The 15984-nt window shown below is 36.3% G+C and overlaps 1 protein-coding gene across 14 annotated transcripts in view; it reads left to right on the top strand.

Annotated features, from left to right (window-relative positions):
* The window catches only part of DOCK9 (dedicator of cytokinesis 9), a 128859-nt gene that overhangs the window by 68853 nt on the left and 44022 nt on the right, over positions 1–15984 (top strand). For all 14 annotated transcript variants that reach the window (XM_055702072.1, XM_055702069.1, XM_055702074.1 and 11 more), the window contains exons 22-30: positions 1003–1089; positions 1741–1830; positions 5598–5713; positions 5848–5917; positions 6055–6180; positions 6310–6381; positions 12052–12198; positions 12877–12960; positions 13605–13716. In XM_055702072.1, coding sequence (XP_055558047.1) covers positions 1003–1089; positions 1741–1830; positions 5598–5713; positions 5848–5917; positions 6055–6180; positions 6310–6381; positions 12052–12198; positions 12877–12960; positions 13605–13716 — 904 coding nt within the window. The remainder of the gene's footprint in view (positions 1–1002; positions 1090–1740; positions 1831–5597; positions 5714–5847; positions 5918–6054; positions 6181–6309; positions 6382–12051; positions 12199–12876; positions 12961–13604; positions 13717–15984) is intronic.

Raw genomic sequence — 15984 nt, 5'->3', positions numbered from 1 at the left:
TACATTAAACTATTTCGAGTTTATGAAGATACGCAAATAATCTGAAGTCCTTTACTAAATTCTTTTTAGCATTTCATGCTGTCTCCTTTCAGTAAGTCCTTTATTCCTGAAAAAGTCTTATTCTCACATCTTGATTTTTGTGATCTTTATACTTCACTAGTAAAATTTATGGTTGTCTTTTACAAAGCAGAAAGCTTGCAAAATTGTAGTAGTAAAAGTAATACCAAGGAGGATACAAAATGTAAAATGTGATAGAGGATTTGACTAAGAGAATGAAATGCAGAGACAAAATTGACTCATTGTGGTGGAGGAGGCCTAAAATCAACAGCGAGAGCTGCTGCTCTCCTCTTATTCTACAACCTTTTAGTTTTTAAACTCTGCTGTAAGCTTTCCAACCATCATCTCCTTCACATCTTTCATGTTTTCACATCGTAGGTGTATTCTTTATGCCTCTGCTATTCGTCTCTGCTCATGCCCATGGGTGGAAGGCTAGGACCAATATGACTAGTTATAGATACAGCAGTAAAATCTCTCCCTAAGTGGTTGTCAGGGTAGAGAGCTGAGCATTCCTATTCTCAGTTCTTTGGAATGGGGTGGGGAGGAAGCACTGGATGCTGCCTCTCTGTGACCTAAATTGAGGATTAAACTGTGTCAGTATCTGTGTAAACTCTTGTGTTATTTTTCTTAGAAAACTGGTAGATATTTCTCTCTAGTCAGAAGTTTCTTTGCAGAGCTGTAGGGGAAACATGAAATCAACATCGAAAAGCAATTCTCTTAGCCAGTGAGGAAACTACTGTGGGACTTTCAAAAAACATTTTAAGCTTCATAAATGCTTTTGGTAATATTGCCTGCATAATTTTCCTTTTTTTATGACTTTATTCATTGCACACATTACTTCAACTTATTGTTTAAAAAGTGTTTTTTTGTGGTACTATAAACAAATTGTTTTAATCTAGTATACTGCTGCATTATTGTACTTATCCTCTGCATGTGTGTGTGCAGCACTCTGGTCCTGAAATTAAATGGGTAGATGGAGGCAAGCAACTATTAAAAATATCCACTCATCTGGTGTCAACTGTGTATACACAGGTGAGTTATAAAACAAATAAAATCAGAGAAATTTTCAGAAATAATGTTTTTTATATGTTTAGACAACATTTGGGAGGTTTCTTAAACTCATTATGCTGATCTCTTACTTTTTTGTCTCTTGGATACTCTGCATGATACCTGTCTTTCACATTAGCTCTGAAAAACAGTAGATCTTGAATGGAAACTACTCAGAATGTGAGCATTTTGTCTACTGTTGTCATCCATTACAGTCTAAATTTTCCTGTTAGATGAGAAGTCATAGCTGTCTGAAAGCTATTTACTGGTAAGCTAAATACAAAGCAATGAATCTTATTATAGCTGCTTGTAAAATACATGTTATGATCAGTTGGGATAACTAACATTGAGTATGATATTTTCTGCATGTTGGTTGGTTTGAGGCAAATATAGGTGGTGTTTTGTATAACAGGTGTTCAAAAATCACTGGAAATTTCTTATCTGGGTTAAAAAAAATAATGTTACATGTAGAGTAGACTAGTCTTTGGAGTAGTGCACTTAAATTATTTTTGAAAATTTAATCTATGTACATGCATATGCATTTCTACATACAAATATTTTTAATGTGTTCTTTTTTGAATTATGAATAGTAATATTAGATATTGTTTTATTTCTTGTTCTTTCTGTCTTTGACAGGACCAGCACTTGCATAACTTTTTTCAGTACTGTCAGAAAACAGAGTCTGGAGCTCGTGCACTAGGAACTGATCTTGTAAAATACCTTAAGGTATAAAATGATAGTGAATAACGGATTATATTACGTATTTATAATTTTGGAAAACTGAGGAGCTTCAGACATTTTGTAGGTCTCATTATTAATGGAATGTGCAGTTTAAAAAGAACACAAAGATACTTCCTGCCCTAGATAAATTTCAAAGTCAGCTCTCTACAGCATCAAGAGGTCCTACTGTAGCTGGAGACAGCTTATGTGCAGAATCCCTCCCTGATACCACACTTGGAAATCCTCTGTCATCGTGATGCTTTTCAAAATATAGTCTTTCTAACTGTGTATATGTGGTTTGTGCCCTGAAGAAATCTCAGAAGAGGAGAACCACCTCTTCACCACACTTCAGAGTGTTTCATCTTGCCTTGGGGTCAAGGGGATTTCTGTCTCTCTGGGACGCTGTGGGTCCTGCAGCCTGAGATTTCTGTTTGAAGAAGGGAACCTCTTTACCTCTCACTTCCGACTGTACTTTTCTGGCAGGGAATTTACAGTTATTGGTATTCAGTGTCCTCTTGCAATGGAATCATCCAGGTTTTTAGCAGTCCTAGTCATAAAAGGCATTTTTCTCATTGGGTCAGCTTTGCCGTCTTGTCCTCTGGTAGTAGTTTTGAGATCAGTTCGGACACTGAAACTTTATAATTGGAATCTAGCCTCTTTTTTTTCTCTCTGCATAATAAGATGGTATGTTCTGAGTATCTGTCAGTGTGAATGAGAGGTCTTAGTCTGACCTGTGGCTCACCAAAGCTCTTTAAAATGGTCAGTATCATTTCCATTACTTTTTTTCAACGGATGTGAGTTCCCTGCTGCTTGAGGTGCCAGAGAAAATGGCAGAGGTTTTCTGGTATCAAGAAGAAAGGAAGGTTTGTTGCCCATGCTGGAACTCAGGGAATTGAATGTCTTTATTGATAAGTTCAGGTGAAAAAACAGAATTTTCTCTTTTTGATGCTGTAATATAGATCAGTTTGTCAAAGGAATAGTCAGATGTTAAATGAAAAGAACCATTATTACTAAAATCTCTGTATACATAACAAGTCTGAATCACTACAATTAAAAAATCAGTTTGCACACCATAGAAAGCCTCTTTACCAGGGTTCTGGCAGCAGTGACTGTTCATGTTATGAGGAATGGAACGACCTTGTACTTTGTGGGCAGTTGGTTGATTCTTACCTCAGGAGCTGAAGTTGTAAACAACCCTCAGTCAGTTTCTGACCTGTTTGATTCATCAGGATTCACAGTGCTTCAAGAGGTCCCACTGTTTCTTAAGTTTACCAGAGCTCTACTTGGATCTGATATAATCAAAATCTCTTCAAGGACTAGCATGGCAATTTGAGATTTATCTTGCTACCTGCTGACTGTCAAAAAAGACAGGCTGGATCAAAGGCTTGATTCTCTTCTTGGTACTTAAAACTCTTGTTAATCTGGTAGAACAAAGTGACTATCAGGTATTAAAGCGTCATTTTAGGGAAAGCTCAAAAAACCACTTTTTGGATCACTCCCAGATCACATGATTTACTTCCGTTGTATATAATCACATATACTGTAATCTGTTTGGGTAGTTTACTCCTTTGCTTAAATGATTTATTTATTGTTACATTAATTTTACATCAGCAAAATCTTTAGGTTCAGTGACAAGACCGTGTCTTGCCAAAATTCCTGGGGTAGAATAATGCAATTGCAGAACCTCATTACAGCTCTTGCTTGTTACTAAACACCAGAACACTCTCACTGTACAGTATGAAAGGTGGGAGTTGCTCTCTTCTCCCAGGTAACAAGTGACAGGACAAGAGGAAGTGGCCATAAGTTGCACCAGTGGAGGTTTAGAGTGGGTATTGGGAAAAAAATACTTCACTGAAAGGGTGGTCAAGCATTGGAACAGGCTGCCCAGAGAGGTGGTAGAATCACTGTCCCTGGAAGCATTCAGAAAACACATAGATATGGTGCTTAGAGGCATGGTTTAGTGGTGGGCTTGGCAGTCCTGGGTTAACAGTTGGACTTGATGATCTTGAAGGTCTATTCCAACCTAAATGATTCTATGATTCTGTGAACATGTTCCACACCACTAGATTAACACATCAGATTGACTTTATTGCTTCGCTTCATGTTAACAGAAAACTAATGCTATCTTCTGTGTCTACTACAAATTATGGCTATTCTCAATTCTGTTGGGCCGAATTCCTGTCTAGCTAGGCCTCACAGGGACCCAGATCCTTGTTACTTCTCCTGTGTATTGAGAGTTTGCCTTTTGTATGTCAGTTTGTACCTGCCTGGGCCAGACTTGGCCAGCCTGACTGCTAAATGTTCCTTAAAGATCAACATTCCAGTTCTCTGGTGGCAGTTTCCTGCAGCTAATGTCTATGCTGGAGTGGCAATAACATGTTTAAATACTTAAGATTTTCTCTTCTCCACGAAGTCGGTGTGCTACTGGCAGAGTAACTTGGGTTACCAAACCTGATAATGTTGTCCTGTTCTCTTTTTTTCTGTTCTTGCCCTCCCTAACAGGATTTTGTGTAAGCACCACCTGACACTTCTAATTAAAGGTTTTCTGAGACTTACCTGATTCGAGGTGTTTGTATGCTCTCCTTCATGTTTCATGAGCCCAAGCACCACTTAGCATCTCATAAGCTGAGGCATCTGCTTGCAGTTACCTCCGTTGCTGCCTGAGAGATCAAAGGGCACAGCTACTTCTGGTGTCTTTTGTCTGAGTGTAATTGAATACTCAAAGGCGTCAGAAGTTGTGTTATGAGTCCATTTCAGAGTCCTACTTAAAACATCACCTTTACCAAGAAATTTCTGCATCCTGGACAAAAGTGAGCTAAAGTACTATTTGCATGTTTACCCAATGCTCTGATATGCAAGGCTTATAGAAAAGATACTGTAGCATATAACTGCTGTTTCCAAGAAAAATCACAGATCATGTAGGAAGGAAGACTGTTTTGAGTTCTAAATAGTGTTGAATATGCATGCAGGCAAACATTCAAAGACAAGGCAGCTAGTTAACACTGAATCTAAATGTTTGCAATGTGTTGTCTGTATGCACGTTCACCACATTCAGTCTTTTTTTTTTTTTTTTTTTTTTTTTTTTTTTTTTTTCCCCTCAAACTCCCTAGAACTCGAGGGAATTTTGTGGCATGAAACAATGTAGGATGAAATGCCATACACTGCCTTTTATGTCAGGGTGGTTATGACTATAATATCTTTTGTTTGTGATGGAATGCAAAGGCATATCATGAAGAAGCTGAATGGTTAGTAATTCGCTGACTCCGATTTCCAGCATTAGGTAGTTAAGGATTTTAGTTCATTCTGTTTTTTAACGTATTAGTTTATTGTTTTGCAGTAACTAATATTGCATTTACCACAGGTAAGCAACCTGTATGTTTTTGTGGAACTTGTGTTTGCTAAGTGTCTGCATTGGTGGATGAAATAACAAAGTATACCAGAGTGTCAGTGTCAGCTTGCTGTGGCGTACACAGATAGCCTTTGCATTGAAACATGACCTAGTATGCATTTCAAGGAAAGTATGAATAACTACTTTAAAATGCTTTTAATAAAACCTAATTTTTACCCCTAATTTACCTTAATGTAGAAAACATTTACCAAATATTTATGTTGGAAACTATTCTCAATTGCTTTCTATGCAGTATGTCAGGTAGTTAACACCAAATAGTGCAAGCAGTGTGTATTTTTGGAAAAAGACTTGCAGTAAGTTTTATTGGTTTAGAACTTGTGATTTAAATGCCATTGTTTCTCACAGTATTACTGCTTTCTTTTAGAGCCTTCATGCTATGGAAGGCCATGTGATGATAGCTTTCCTGCCAACTGTTCTAAACCAGTTGTTTAGAGTTCTCACCAGAGCAACTCAAGAGGAAGTTGCAGTCAACGTGACAAGGTAAAGAATTTGAAGTGCTTCATAGAGATTAGGTGATGACTGGGTTATCACGTAAATCTGTAACTGAGTAGCGTTTGTGTTATTGCAATCATAGCTTGCTTTGTAGGCTTACTTGGTTTCTGACTTCTGTTTAGAGTCATTATCCATATTGTTGCTCAGTGTCATGAAGAAGGCTTGGATAGCTACCTGAGATCTTATGTCAAGGTAGGTAAAAGTAAATTAAATGTGTTTTTTTTTATTTCTCTAAAAAAAGCATATTTAAATTCAGTTGTATCTGTTCAATTTTAATTGTTTCATATTATGTCATAGTTTCATGTTTTATTCTGATTTTCCTCCCCAAGTATGCTTATAAAGCTGAACCCTATGTTGCTTCTGAATATAAGACAGTACATGAAGAATTGACAAAGTCAATGACGACAATTTTAAAGCCATCTGCTGACTTTCTTACAAGCAACAAGCTACTTAAGGTATATGTTGAACTGTGCTTTTTACTTCATGTTCTTATCTGGTCATAACTGAAGAATAGGAGCTAAGTGTATTGAAATAGTTGTTGAATGCATGTGGCAATTTTACAAGATGTTTTCTTTTCTCTGCAGTATTCATGGTTTTTCTTTGATGTTCTGATAAAATCAATGGCTCAGCATTTGATAGAAAACTCTAAAGTGAAGGTATGTCAACTTCTGCAAAAAAAATATTCTAAAGAGAATTTGTATAGGCTCTTGTTTCTCCATTCACATATTTTTATTCCATATTAGAAGAAAGTTTTGTATATACATGGTTATGATTTCTATATAATAACTTTATTTGTAAGAAAGTGAGGGAAAGAGCCAAGCAGCAGGAGAAATCAGTTGAAATATTGGATGGAAAAAGCTACAGGGCTAGACTTAACATTATTATAAAAGGATAGAAACCCCTTAAAATCTATACAGTAGAGCAATTTGTGTAAATCATCAGACTCTCTAGTAAGATTTCTTAATACTTATGGCACAGTGAAGCTGGAAGCAATAGATAATACTGTGGACTTTAGTGTAAGTACTACCCCAAAATCTGTGGCTTTTTCCTGAGCAATACAGTAGCTGTGATATAAAATGACTAAGAACAGCAAATCATGCAGTTTACAGTCCTTCTGTATACAATAAGAAGTATCAATATTTAATTCTATGTTATTTCCTCTGTTGGAAGGAGAGTGCTAAAATTTTAGAAATAGGCATTTTTCTACAAGCTTGTCCTGTAAATGGTATTTTTCTTACATTGATGACAGCTTTTTAGTTTGTTTACTTCTGTATTAAAAAAAGTATTGAATGTAAAGTTTCAAGTATACAAAATAGTCCCAGCTGAGTAACGTACCAGGTTGTTCTGAAATCTTTGTCAGTATTTTCACTGTGTATTTAGAGCGTAACTGGAAGTCTGCAGTACACAGGGGAAAAAACAATTGCAGAATGATCAGCAAAAAAAGCTTTAGTGCTATACCTAATACTGTTCTGCTGTGGTATGATCAGCAAGTTTGAGTCCCTGTTCAATGGGTCTGGACTTTGTCTATTTCAATAGACTTAATCTTTAAAGAAGCTACTGATTCATTTTTCATTTAAGAAGCATGTGAACTCCATATGGTAATTGGTCAAACGATTTTTTTCATCATTGGATATTCTCTAAAAGTAATGTGTTTGATGTCCAAATCCTAGTATCCATCGCTTTTTCTTAGAATACTAATACAGAATGAAAATGTTTTTTTTTTTTCTGGTTTACTTTTAGTTACGAGAATTAAATCATATCACCAGACTGACTGTTATCTAGTAGTAGATAAAAAAATCTGCCTTCATACTGTATTCAACTGGATTCATTTTAGCACAAATTACTGATACATAATTTGCATTTGAAGAGGACCTCAAATTTTTGCTGGTAGCATCATGAGACACTAGCTGCTGTGTTGTGGTTTTATATAAGAAAAAAAGAGTTGTCTCAATTTAAAATATGAAGATGACTGTGATCTCCTTTCTGTTTCTAAAAAGAAAAGGTGAAATAATTTTGGTTTTAATAAAATCTCAGCTTTTAGTTGGAGCAGTGGTTCTGGAAATTCTGGGACCTTTATTGGCAGATTTTTTTAAAGGAGGTTAGATACTTGTCAGGGAAGACATTTTGCCAAAAACAACCTGATGCAGTCTGATGTATGGACATAAACGTTTACCTGCTATTTGTAGTCTGTTTAATCTAGAAATAGGCCTTTAGTTTAAGGGGATGGGGGGGAAATCGACTATTTACATGGTACTAGTACTACAGATTTAAGTACCTTCTGAAGCATGGAAAAAGGCAAGCTTTTATCACTAAATTCTTAAACTGTCTAGGGAAGTGTGACAGCTGTTCATTTAGGGGGTTTTAGAATGTGTGTATACAGGCAAAAGGTTTGCTGTCCATGTAGTCCAGTGCATCCTTTTGCATTTAAAATGTCAAACTTCTTACTCATTTTAACTTACCAGCTGTTTGAGAATTCCTCAAAATTTCTAGCAAAAAGACAACTTTTTCTACCACTAATCAATAGTAATACCGTTAATTCAAACTGAAGTAAGAAAAATATTTAGATAGACTTCTGCTCTTCACTTTTTTCTGTTTCATAGTATCTGTTCAAATAACTGGACCTTTAAACTTAAATTTCCATTATTGGTTTGATATTCCTTGAGGAAGGAGTTCATGCTTCACTCTGCGAATGGAGTATTTCTTATTCCACCCCACTATTTTGAGCTGCTTATAATCAGTGAAATTAATTGTATTCATTTAATTAATTCAGCTGAAATGGAAGTATAGTCTTAGAAAACACTACTTCTCATTTAAAGCTGAATTTTTCTAGAGACTTCTGGAATGGAATTAAAATTTTATAAAAAATTATATTGAAAAAACCTGAAAAAAATTTTGTTGGTTTCAGTACTTACCTGATAGTACTTTTTATTTTGCAGTATTCAGCTCTGAGAGAAGGATGCAGTTTTTCTAATTACAGAATGTGGTGCATCTGTCCAAGGTTTTCAAAACATAGTGTGTGTGTGAAACTTGGCATAGCTTGAGGAAGTTTTATATTGAAATTGCTAGGTGATACTCCAAAAAACAATGGCATGCTGGTTTTGCTTGGCTAAACAAAGTTTATATAATTTTTCCTGATCTTAACAAACTTACAGAAGTCCTCACAAGTTTGGAAACATCTTATTGCTTTAAAAAAAACTTAAGAGAAACCACTAACTTGCTGCCATGCAAACCCATTTCCTTAATTTAATTATAACTTCCTTACAACAGGGATTACATTTTTAAATTGAGATCAGATGGTGGATAAAATAAGTACAGTAGAATGTAATCTTTTTCTAAAGCAGGAATCTGTGTAAACAAACAAAAAAACCAAATGTAATTTACTTCTCGGAATGACTCTGCCAGTGTCCATGGTTTTGGTATCCTCTCCCTTATGATCTCTTGTACAGTATGGTATACTACCATTGATGAGCATTCACATTACTACTAGTTCTTCCTATCTTTTTATGTTTTCTTATTACCATTTTTTTCCTCCACAAGTGCTATACTGACTCATTTACTCAAAGCTAATGTGTCTTTACTGACCCGTGTAATCCTAATAATTATATTTGTAGAGCACCAGCGTGTACATCTGAGGAACAAATTCAATTTAACATGACTTTCATTTTAGGGAAAACAAAGTTGATAAAGGAATAGTGTGTCAGTTACACATGCCTGAGATAGATTTGATTACCTGGTGTTATGGTGTGAGTTGGAGCAGGCATAACCATTACTTTTATTTGGAAAAAGCTTTCTCTCTTTGATGTCTAAGTGACCTAAGTAACTGTGAGAGAAGGCACTGATTATTTTCTTTTTTTAGTAATAACAGCCAGTAGCTGAGATCTAATGGCTTCAGGTTTGGTGTACTTGAAATACTGAGCAGTTCCTCTTGTAATTTATGCTATGCTATAAATAACATGCTGTAAAAGCTGTGATCTTCTGAGATCAATTTCTAGGGTTTTTTTAAGCAAGGTTGGGGTTTTCAGTAAAATGCACCCGAAAGATGTAGACAGGAGCCAATTCAGTGTATGTTTATATTGCTGAAGATTGGTCTAGGAATTATGACCTTTCAGTGATGTTTTACATCAACTAGTTACATCAAATTTTGTCTGTTACATGGGGTTATATGATCATAAATTCTGAAAATGTCTTTTTAGGTAATCTTTCTATCATGCAAAATTATTTAGGTAAGCTCTGTTCATGCAGAGATTTTCTTAAGCAGCATTGAAACTACCAAAATGTTGCCACATTTTTTGTTAGGACCTACAGGTATAGAAGCATGCAGTAATTCTACCTGAAGAGGAAAAATATCCCCAAACCAAAAAAAAAAAAATCCCCATCCCCAAACCCCTAAGCTTGATACTGGAATGTACCTGTCTGGTTTCTATTGATACCCCATTCAATAGAGTGTTGCAGCATGTGAGGTATGCCTGTGTAGGAACACCACTCATTTCAGGTTCACATTTTGTTTAGTTTTAATAGCATCTGCAAAAGCAACCCTCAAATCTGAACTGTTCAGTTGTACAAAGGAAACAAATTATCTTGACGTGCACCTTTTAGATTCTGGTACTTTGCTGTGTGTCACCTTGAACTGCTGTTCTTTCTTATTCTTCCCCAGCAATAACATGAAGTAGGGTTCATAGCTTATAAACTACTGGAGTGACTTTTTATGACAGATATTTGTTGTTGTCTCCAAATTTCATGTTAAAAAAGACAGTTCTACTTTTAGAACTAACCTCATTGTCATCTTCCCTGTGACACGAAAGAAAAAGGAGCAGAACTCGCCTCTTGTCCAGGAATGAGGATACATGCAAACATCACTTCTTGATTTACAAGCCCATTAAATATCAAATAAATTGGGTTTTTTGTATTACTGGGTAAAGTAATAAATGAAATATGCGTTCAGATATTTCCTACTTATGAGATCTGATAAAAAGATGCATTTCTGGGTGCAGCAAAGTATTTCTATAGCAAGAATTTCGTAGTATTTTAAAAAATACTGTCCAGCAAAGACTGAGCTTACAAGAATATCACAGGACACTGACTGGCATACCCACAAACAGAACTTTTAATTTTTAATTGTTATTTCGTTAATGTGTGCTGTTGATATTTAGACAAGGATCTTTTTCAACCTTAATATCTATTTTTTAAAATATTTATTAAAAACAAAGCTAGAGTCTTTGGGCCACAGTTCAAACCCAAAGGGAGCAAAATTGTGTAATCACAGTTACATGTAGGGCCTTGACACAATGGTTTGATCTGCTTAGGAATTTTGCATTCCATGTAGTTCAAAAAACTATTTAGATAAAGTATTTGGAGCTCTTGGATGTTTTGATTTCAGTTTTCAGTTTGAAAAGACAAAATGACTATACAGTTGAACAGTTTTTGTTAATGTCAACTTTTTCAGCCTTCAACCACTTGTCATGAAGTCCCATCAGACAAAAGACAGAATCTTTATTAAAGATTGTAAGATTTATAGAAGTAAAAGAGACTCTCTAGTGCCAAAAAGCTGAAGAGAACTTACTGACCCATACTAGTCAGAATGTGCAAAATCATTGATAAAGGTAATGAGGATGGTGAGTGGAAAGGAGGAGGTTGTGAATGTACAGGAAATCTTTTAAGGTAATTGGCAACTACTACCTAAAAGCAAGGGAAAACAGTTCTGATTGTGGAAACTGAGAAACATGGGGAGTAAGATTCTGAAGTCTGGAAGAGCTGAGATTTGAAGTTGCTGACAAGCCAGAGAAAGAAAAGTATGGATGAGAACTCGGACAACAGCAAAAGGTAAAGGACTTATTAAAGAGATAGTTGCAGAACAGCAAAAACCGTCTTTTTAAGACGGTAAGGTGAGTCTGATAATGCAGTTACTATATGTGAACCAGCTGGTATCTGCTTTGGAAAGGAAGATAGGTAAAGGATTCTCTTTTACCCCTAGCTTCTGTCATCAAGTTTATTGTAGTATAGAAAAGTAGTTATGCATTACACTTATGAACTTTCATACCTGTGTGTTTTGTCATCAGATTGCCTTGCTTGAATGTTAATAACAGATGCTAGCACATGTTGTTATAATTTCTTTTAACCAAATGCTTTTCACCCTTCAGTGTAGAAAGTTCAGGAAAATCTTGAATTTAAAGAAAATGTTGATTTTAAATGACAAATGAGAAAATTTGAAAACTATCTTTGTCTTTCCTCTCGCTGTCAGATTATTTGTATCTTCTCTGAAGTAAATTTTCTGATAACACTTCAGTGTTACAAATCATATTAAATATTTTATCTGAATTTGTTTCCAGCTGTTGCGAAACCAGAGATTTTCTGCTTCCTTTCATCATGCAGTTGAAACAGTTGTTAATATGCTAATGCCACACATCACTCAGAAGTACAGAGACAATCCAGAGGCTTCAAAAAATGCAAACCATAGCCTTGCTGCCTTTATAAAAGTAGGTACACAAGCGACTTGGGCTCAATATTTTAATAATGCTGCTTCTCGTGGATTTTAAAGAATATTAAAGCCAACTCACATAAAACTGGATATGCATAATGTTTTTTAAATATAATTTTATGTCCAAGTGAAAATGCATTGATGTATAATTTGCATCTTTTGTAATCAAGAAGCCATCTGTTCAAAAGTGATATTTTTTAAAATGAATTTATATTTCATCCAAAATCTATTTTGATTTTTCTTTTTTCTTTACAAATATAATCTAAGCTACCTTCTAATCCTACAAAAGCTTCATACAATGAGTAGTGTTTTATTTGCCTGCATTTTATGTAAACAGACTTTCAGTGTCTTTCCTTTTTCAGTCAGTAAGATCCAGTAGGGAGAAGAAAAGATGAGAAATAGTGATAGGTAAAGCTGCTAGCGGCATGCCATTTTTATTTCTGTAAAGGCAGAGTTCTTCAACTGCTTTTTATTTGCAATTTGTTTACATTCTACAGTCTAAGGGGAAAATTTGGTATTTGTATGTGTATACATACATTTAATTTGCTTGTTTTATTGTGTTTTACATTCAAACTGAAATACTATGTCTGGAAAATAAACTTACTAAATATAGAAATAAAACTACTGAGCGCTGTGACTAAATCAATTCTATCTTGTTTTTGCGTGTTTTCCCCAGAGATGTTTTACTTTTATGGATAGAGGCTTTGTTTTCAAGCAAATCAATAACTACATCAGCGGCTTTGCCCCAGGAGATCCAAAGGTACTCAGTATTTTTAAACAAACTATTTTTAGGAGTTGCATCTTCTTGATGCGTGTGGATAGAATCCTGCATTAAGTGTTCAGACTTCTTCGCAGTTACGTTAGAAGTCACTGTGCTGTGGCTAGAGCATTTGTGGTGGTGGCTTTGTTGGGTTTTTTTCATCTAATCTTTTTCATATTTTGATTCCCATCTTCACATTCAACTTTACCATGCTAGAGCTTCTGTATTGTGAAAGTGGTAGGGGTGGGGGAGCAACCGTAAGCAGAAATTTTAAGCATGAATGTGAGAGAGGCTGAAGTTGGAATTGGTATCTGATAAATTTCTGTATGTTTACTATAGTGGTGAAAACATGTACCAGATATCCAAAGAATTTCTTTTGTGGGTCTAAACTTTTCTTACATAAGTACATAATATGTTAGTAAACTCAAATAACTTTGGACAATGGGAACGGTAAATAAAACTATATCCAGTTGACAAGTATTAATTATGCTGGAATTACCGTATACTGGCATATGGAACTTTGACAGGTCTATATCCCTCATACTGCAAGACTGAGAGAAATCACCCTTTTGTCTTAGAAAGCTGTTTTTAATGTGTTATTCAGATCACTGCATGGTTATTTAATTTATACTTTTACTTTGCAGACTCTTTTTGAATTCAAATTTGAATTTCTCCGTGTAGTCTGTAATCATGAGCACTACATACCTTTGAATCTACCAATGCCATTTGGAAAAGGCAGAGTGCAGAGATACCAAGGTAAGTTCTTCCAAAGAAGAATATGTTCTATTTCTTAGATGTCACCTTTTTATTATTAGACGTGTAGACTGTGTAACTTCAGGTCCATGAGATGTTGGAAACCTCAAAATTATTAAATGAAAGCCTGAAGTGGTAATCCTTTCATTTAATCTTAAAGGAATAGTTTAGGTAGCAGAGTAATCTATCCAAAGTCATTGAAACATATGGTAAACTACATCCTCAACTCTGCCTCCCTTTCCTGCTATGATTATTAAGTTTGGGTTTTTTTCATGAGTTAGCTTTTAATTCGCTAGCTACAGAAGCCTGCAACACTCCTGTAGACAGATGTGCAGTGTGAGGCTTGGTGTACTTTTTACTTTTTTCATATGCCCATTCAGGTTAAAAGGGACTTACTTAGGTCTGTAGTCCAGGCTTCTGCTCAGGTCACATCAGGCGTTCCCTCATCCAGATGGAACAAGCTCAGTTCCCTCAGTTTCTTCTGATAGGGTACATGCTCCAGCCCTCTAACTACCTTGGTGGTCTTTCACTGTACTCACTCAAGTTAGGATCCTTTTTGTACTAGAAGACCCAAATACTACACACAGTATTACAGATATGTCTAACAAATGCCAAGCAAAGGGAAATAAACACTTCTGGCTATGATCCTGTTGATACAGCCCAGTATGCTATTAGCCTTCAATGTTGTCAGGGTGTCATGCTAACTCCTGTTGAAGCTACTGTCCACCTGGACCCATAGGTGTGTTTCAGCAGAGCTGCTCCTAAGCTAGTCATTCCACAGCTGATACCATTGCAGGAAGTTTGCCCATCCCAGGTGCAGAATTTTGCATTTGTCTTTGTTGAATTCATTGCACTTCTGTTGACCCATCCCTGTAGAACCTAGATTCTTCTGAAATGCAGTGCTGCTCTTGAGGGTGTGGACTGTACCCTGTCCGCAAACTTGATGAGGGTGCACTCCATCTCCTCTTTCAGGTCATTGATGAAGCAGCATTAAGTAGGATAGACCTTGGGAAACTCCTCCTGTAGCTGGTCTGCAGGCACGGTACAGGCCATGAAACACCAACTTTTGAGCCCAATGATCCATCTAGTTCTTTTGCACATTTAGGTATCTATTGACCTAGACTGTAATGTCCCACTTTGGATACAATGACCATGTGGACATCTGCTATTCTCCCCTTATCCACAGATCTAGTGAGTTGATTGTAAAAGCCAAGCTAGTCAAGTATGGTTTACCCTGGGTAAATCTATCCTGCCCATTCCCACTCTTCTCCTTCACTTGTTGAAAAATGGCTTCCAAGAGGACTTGCTCTATGACTCTCCCAAGGACCAAAGTGAGGTCTGTGGTTCCCTGAGTTATCTTGCCCTTTTTTGCAGATGTGCGCAATGTCTACCTTCAGGCATTGTGAGGTCCCAGTTATGGGAGGCCCCTAATCACCATGGCATGGCTTAAAGGTGATAGTGAGTGGTCTTCAATGACATCACCTAACTTTCTCAGCATCTCATCCGGTGCTGTGGATTTGCATGACTGGAGGTGTCTCAGGAGATCCCTGATCTGGTCCTAGTCCACTGCTGGTAATTCTCTTTGTCACAGTCTCTAGACTCTTAAGGCCTGGAAACCATGGCAGTGAAGGATAAGGTAACAAAGGCATGGAGTATTACAGCCTTACCCAAGTCCACTGTCTCTAAATCACAGTCCCTATTCAGCAAATATCCCTTGTTTTCTTTGTTTAGACCTTTAATGCTGATGTGGTAGAAGCTGTTCCTGTAGCCATTGATGTCCATTACCAGTTGCAGCTGTAGCTGATTTTTGGCTTTCCTGGTGCTGTCCCTGTGTACTTGATTGGTGCTTCTGTATTCCTCTTTTTGTAGCTTGTTCTTGCTTCTACCTCATGTGCATAATTTTTTTTTTTGACACTGGAGCTCAGTCATGAATGTCCTGTTCCACCCACCTGGAATCCTGGTACATCTAGCCTTGTGCTAAAACAAATAGTATGTTAGCTATTGCATTTGTGGCTGTAAAGATATTACTAATTTCTTCCAGGCATTGAACTATAGCAGGCATCAATAAGCAGAGGTGAGGAAGGTGCTTTTATAAGCAATAAGAAAACCTGCCTAACATATTTTTGTAGATAAGGTTATTTTTTTTCTTAAATATTTATTCAGTAGACTCTGCTGGCTTAGTAAATTTGAGTATAACTAACCAACACTTTCATCGAGGTGGCAGAACAAGATTTGGAACTAAGAGCTGGAGCTGCATAGAACTTGTTTCTG

The sequence above is a fragment of the Falco cherrug genome, chromosome 2, assembly GCF_023634085.1.
Source record: "Falco cherrug isolate bFalChe1 chromosome 2, bFalChe1.pri, whole genome shotgun sequence".
In the NCBI taxonomy this organism is placed as follows: Eukaryota; Metazoa; Chordata; class Aves; order Falconiformes; family Falconidae; genus Falco; species Falco cherrug.
The sequence above is the reverse complement of the archived record's forward strand: the minus strand, read 5'-3'. Positions and strand labels throughout refer to the sequence as shown.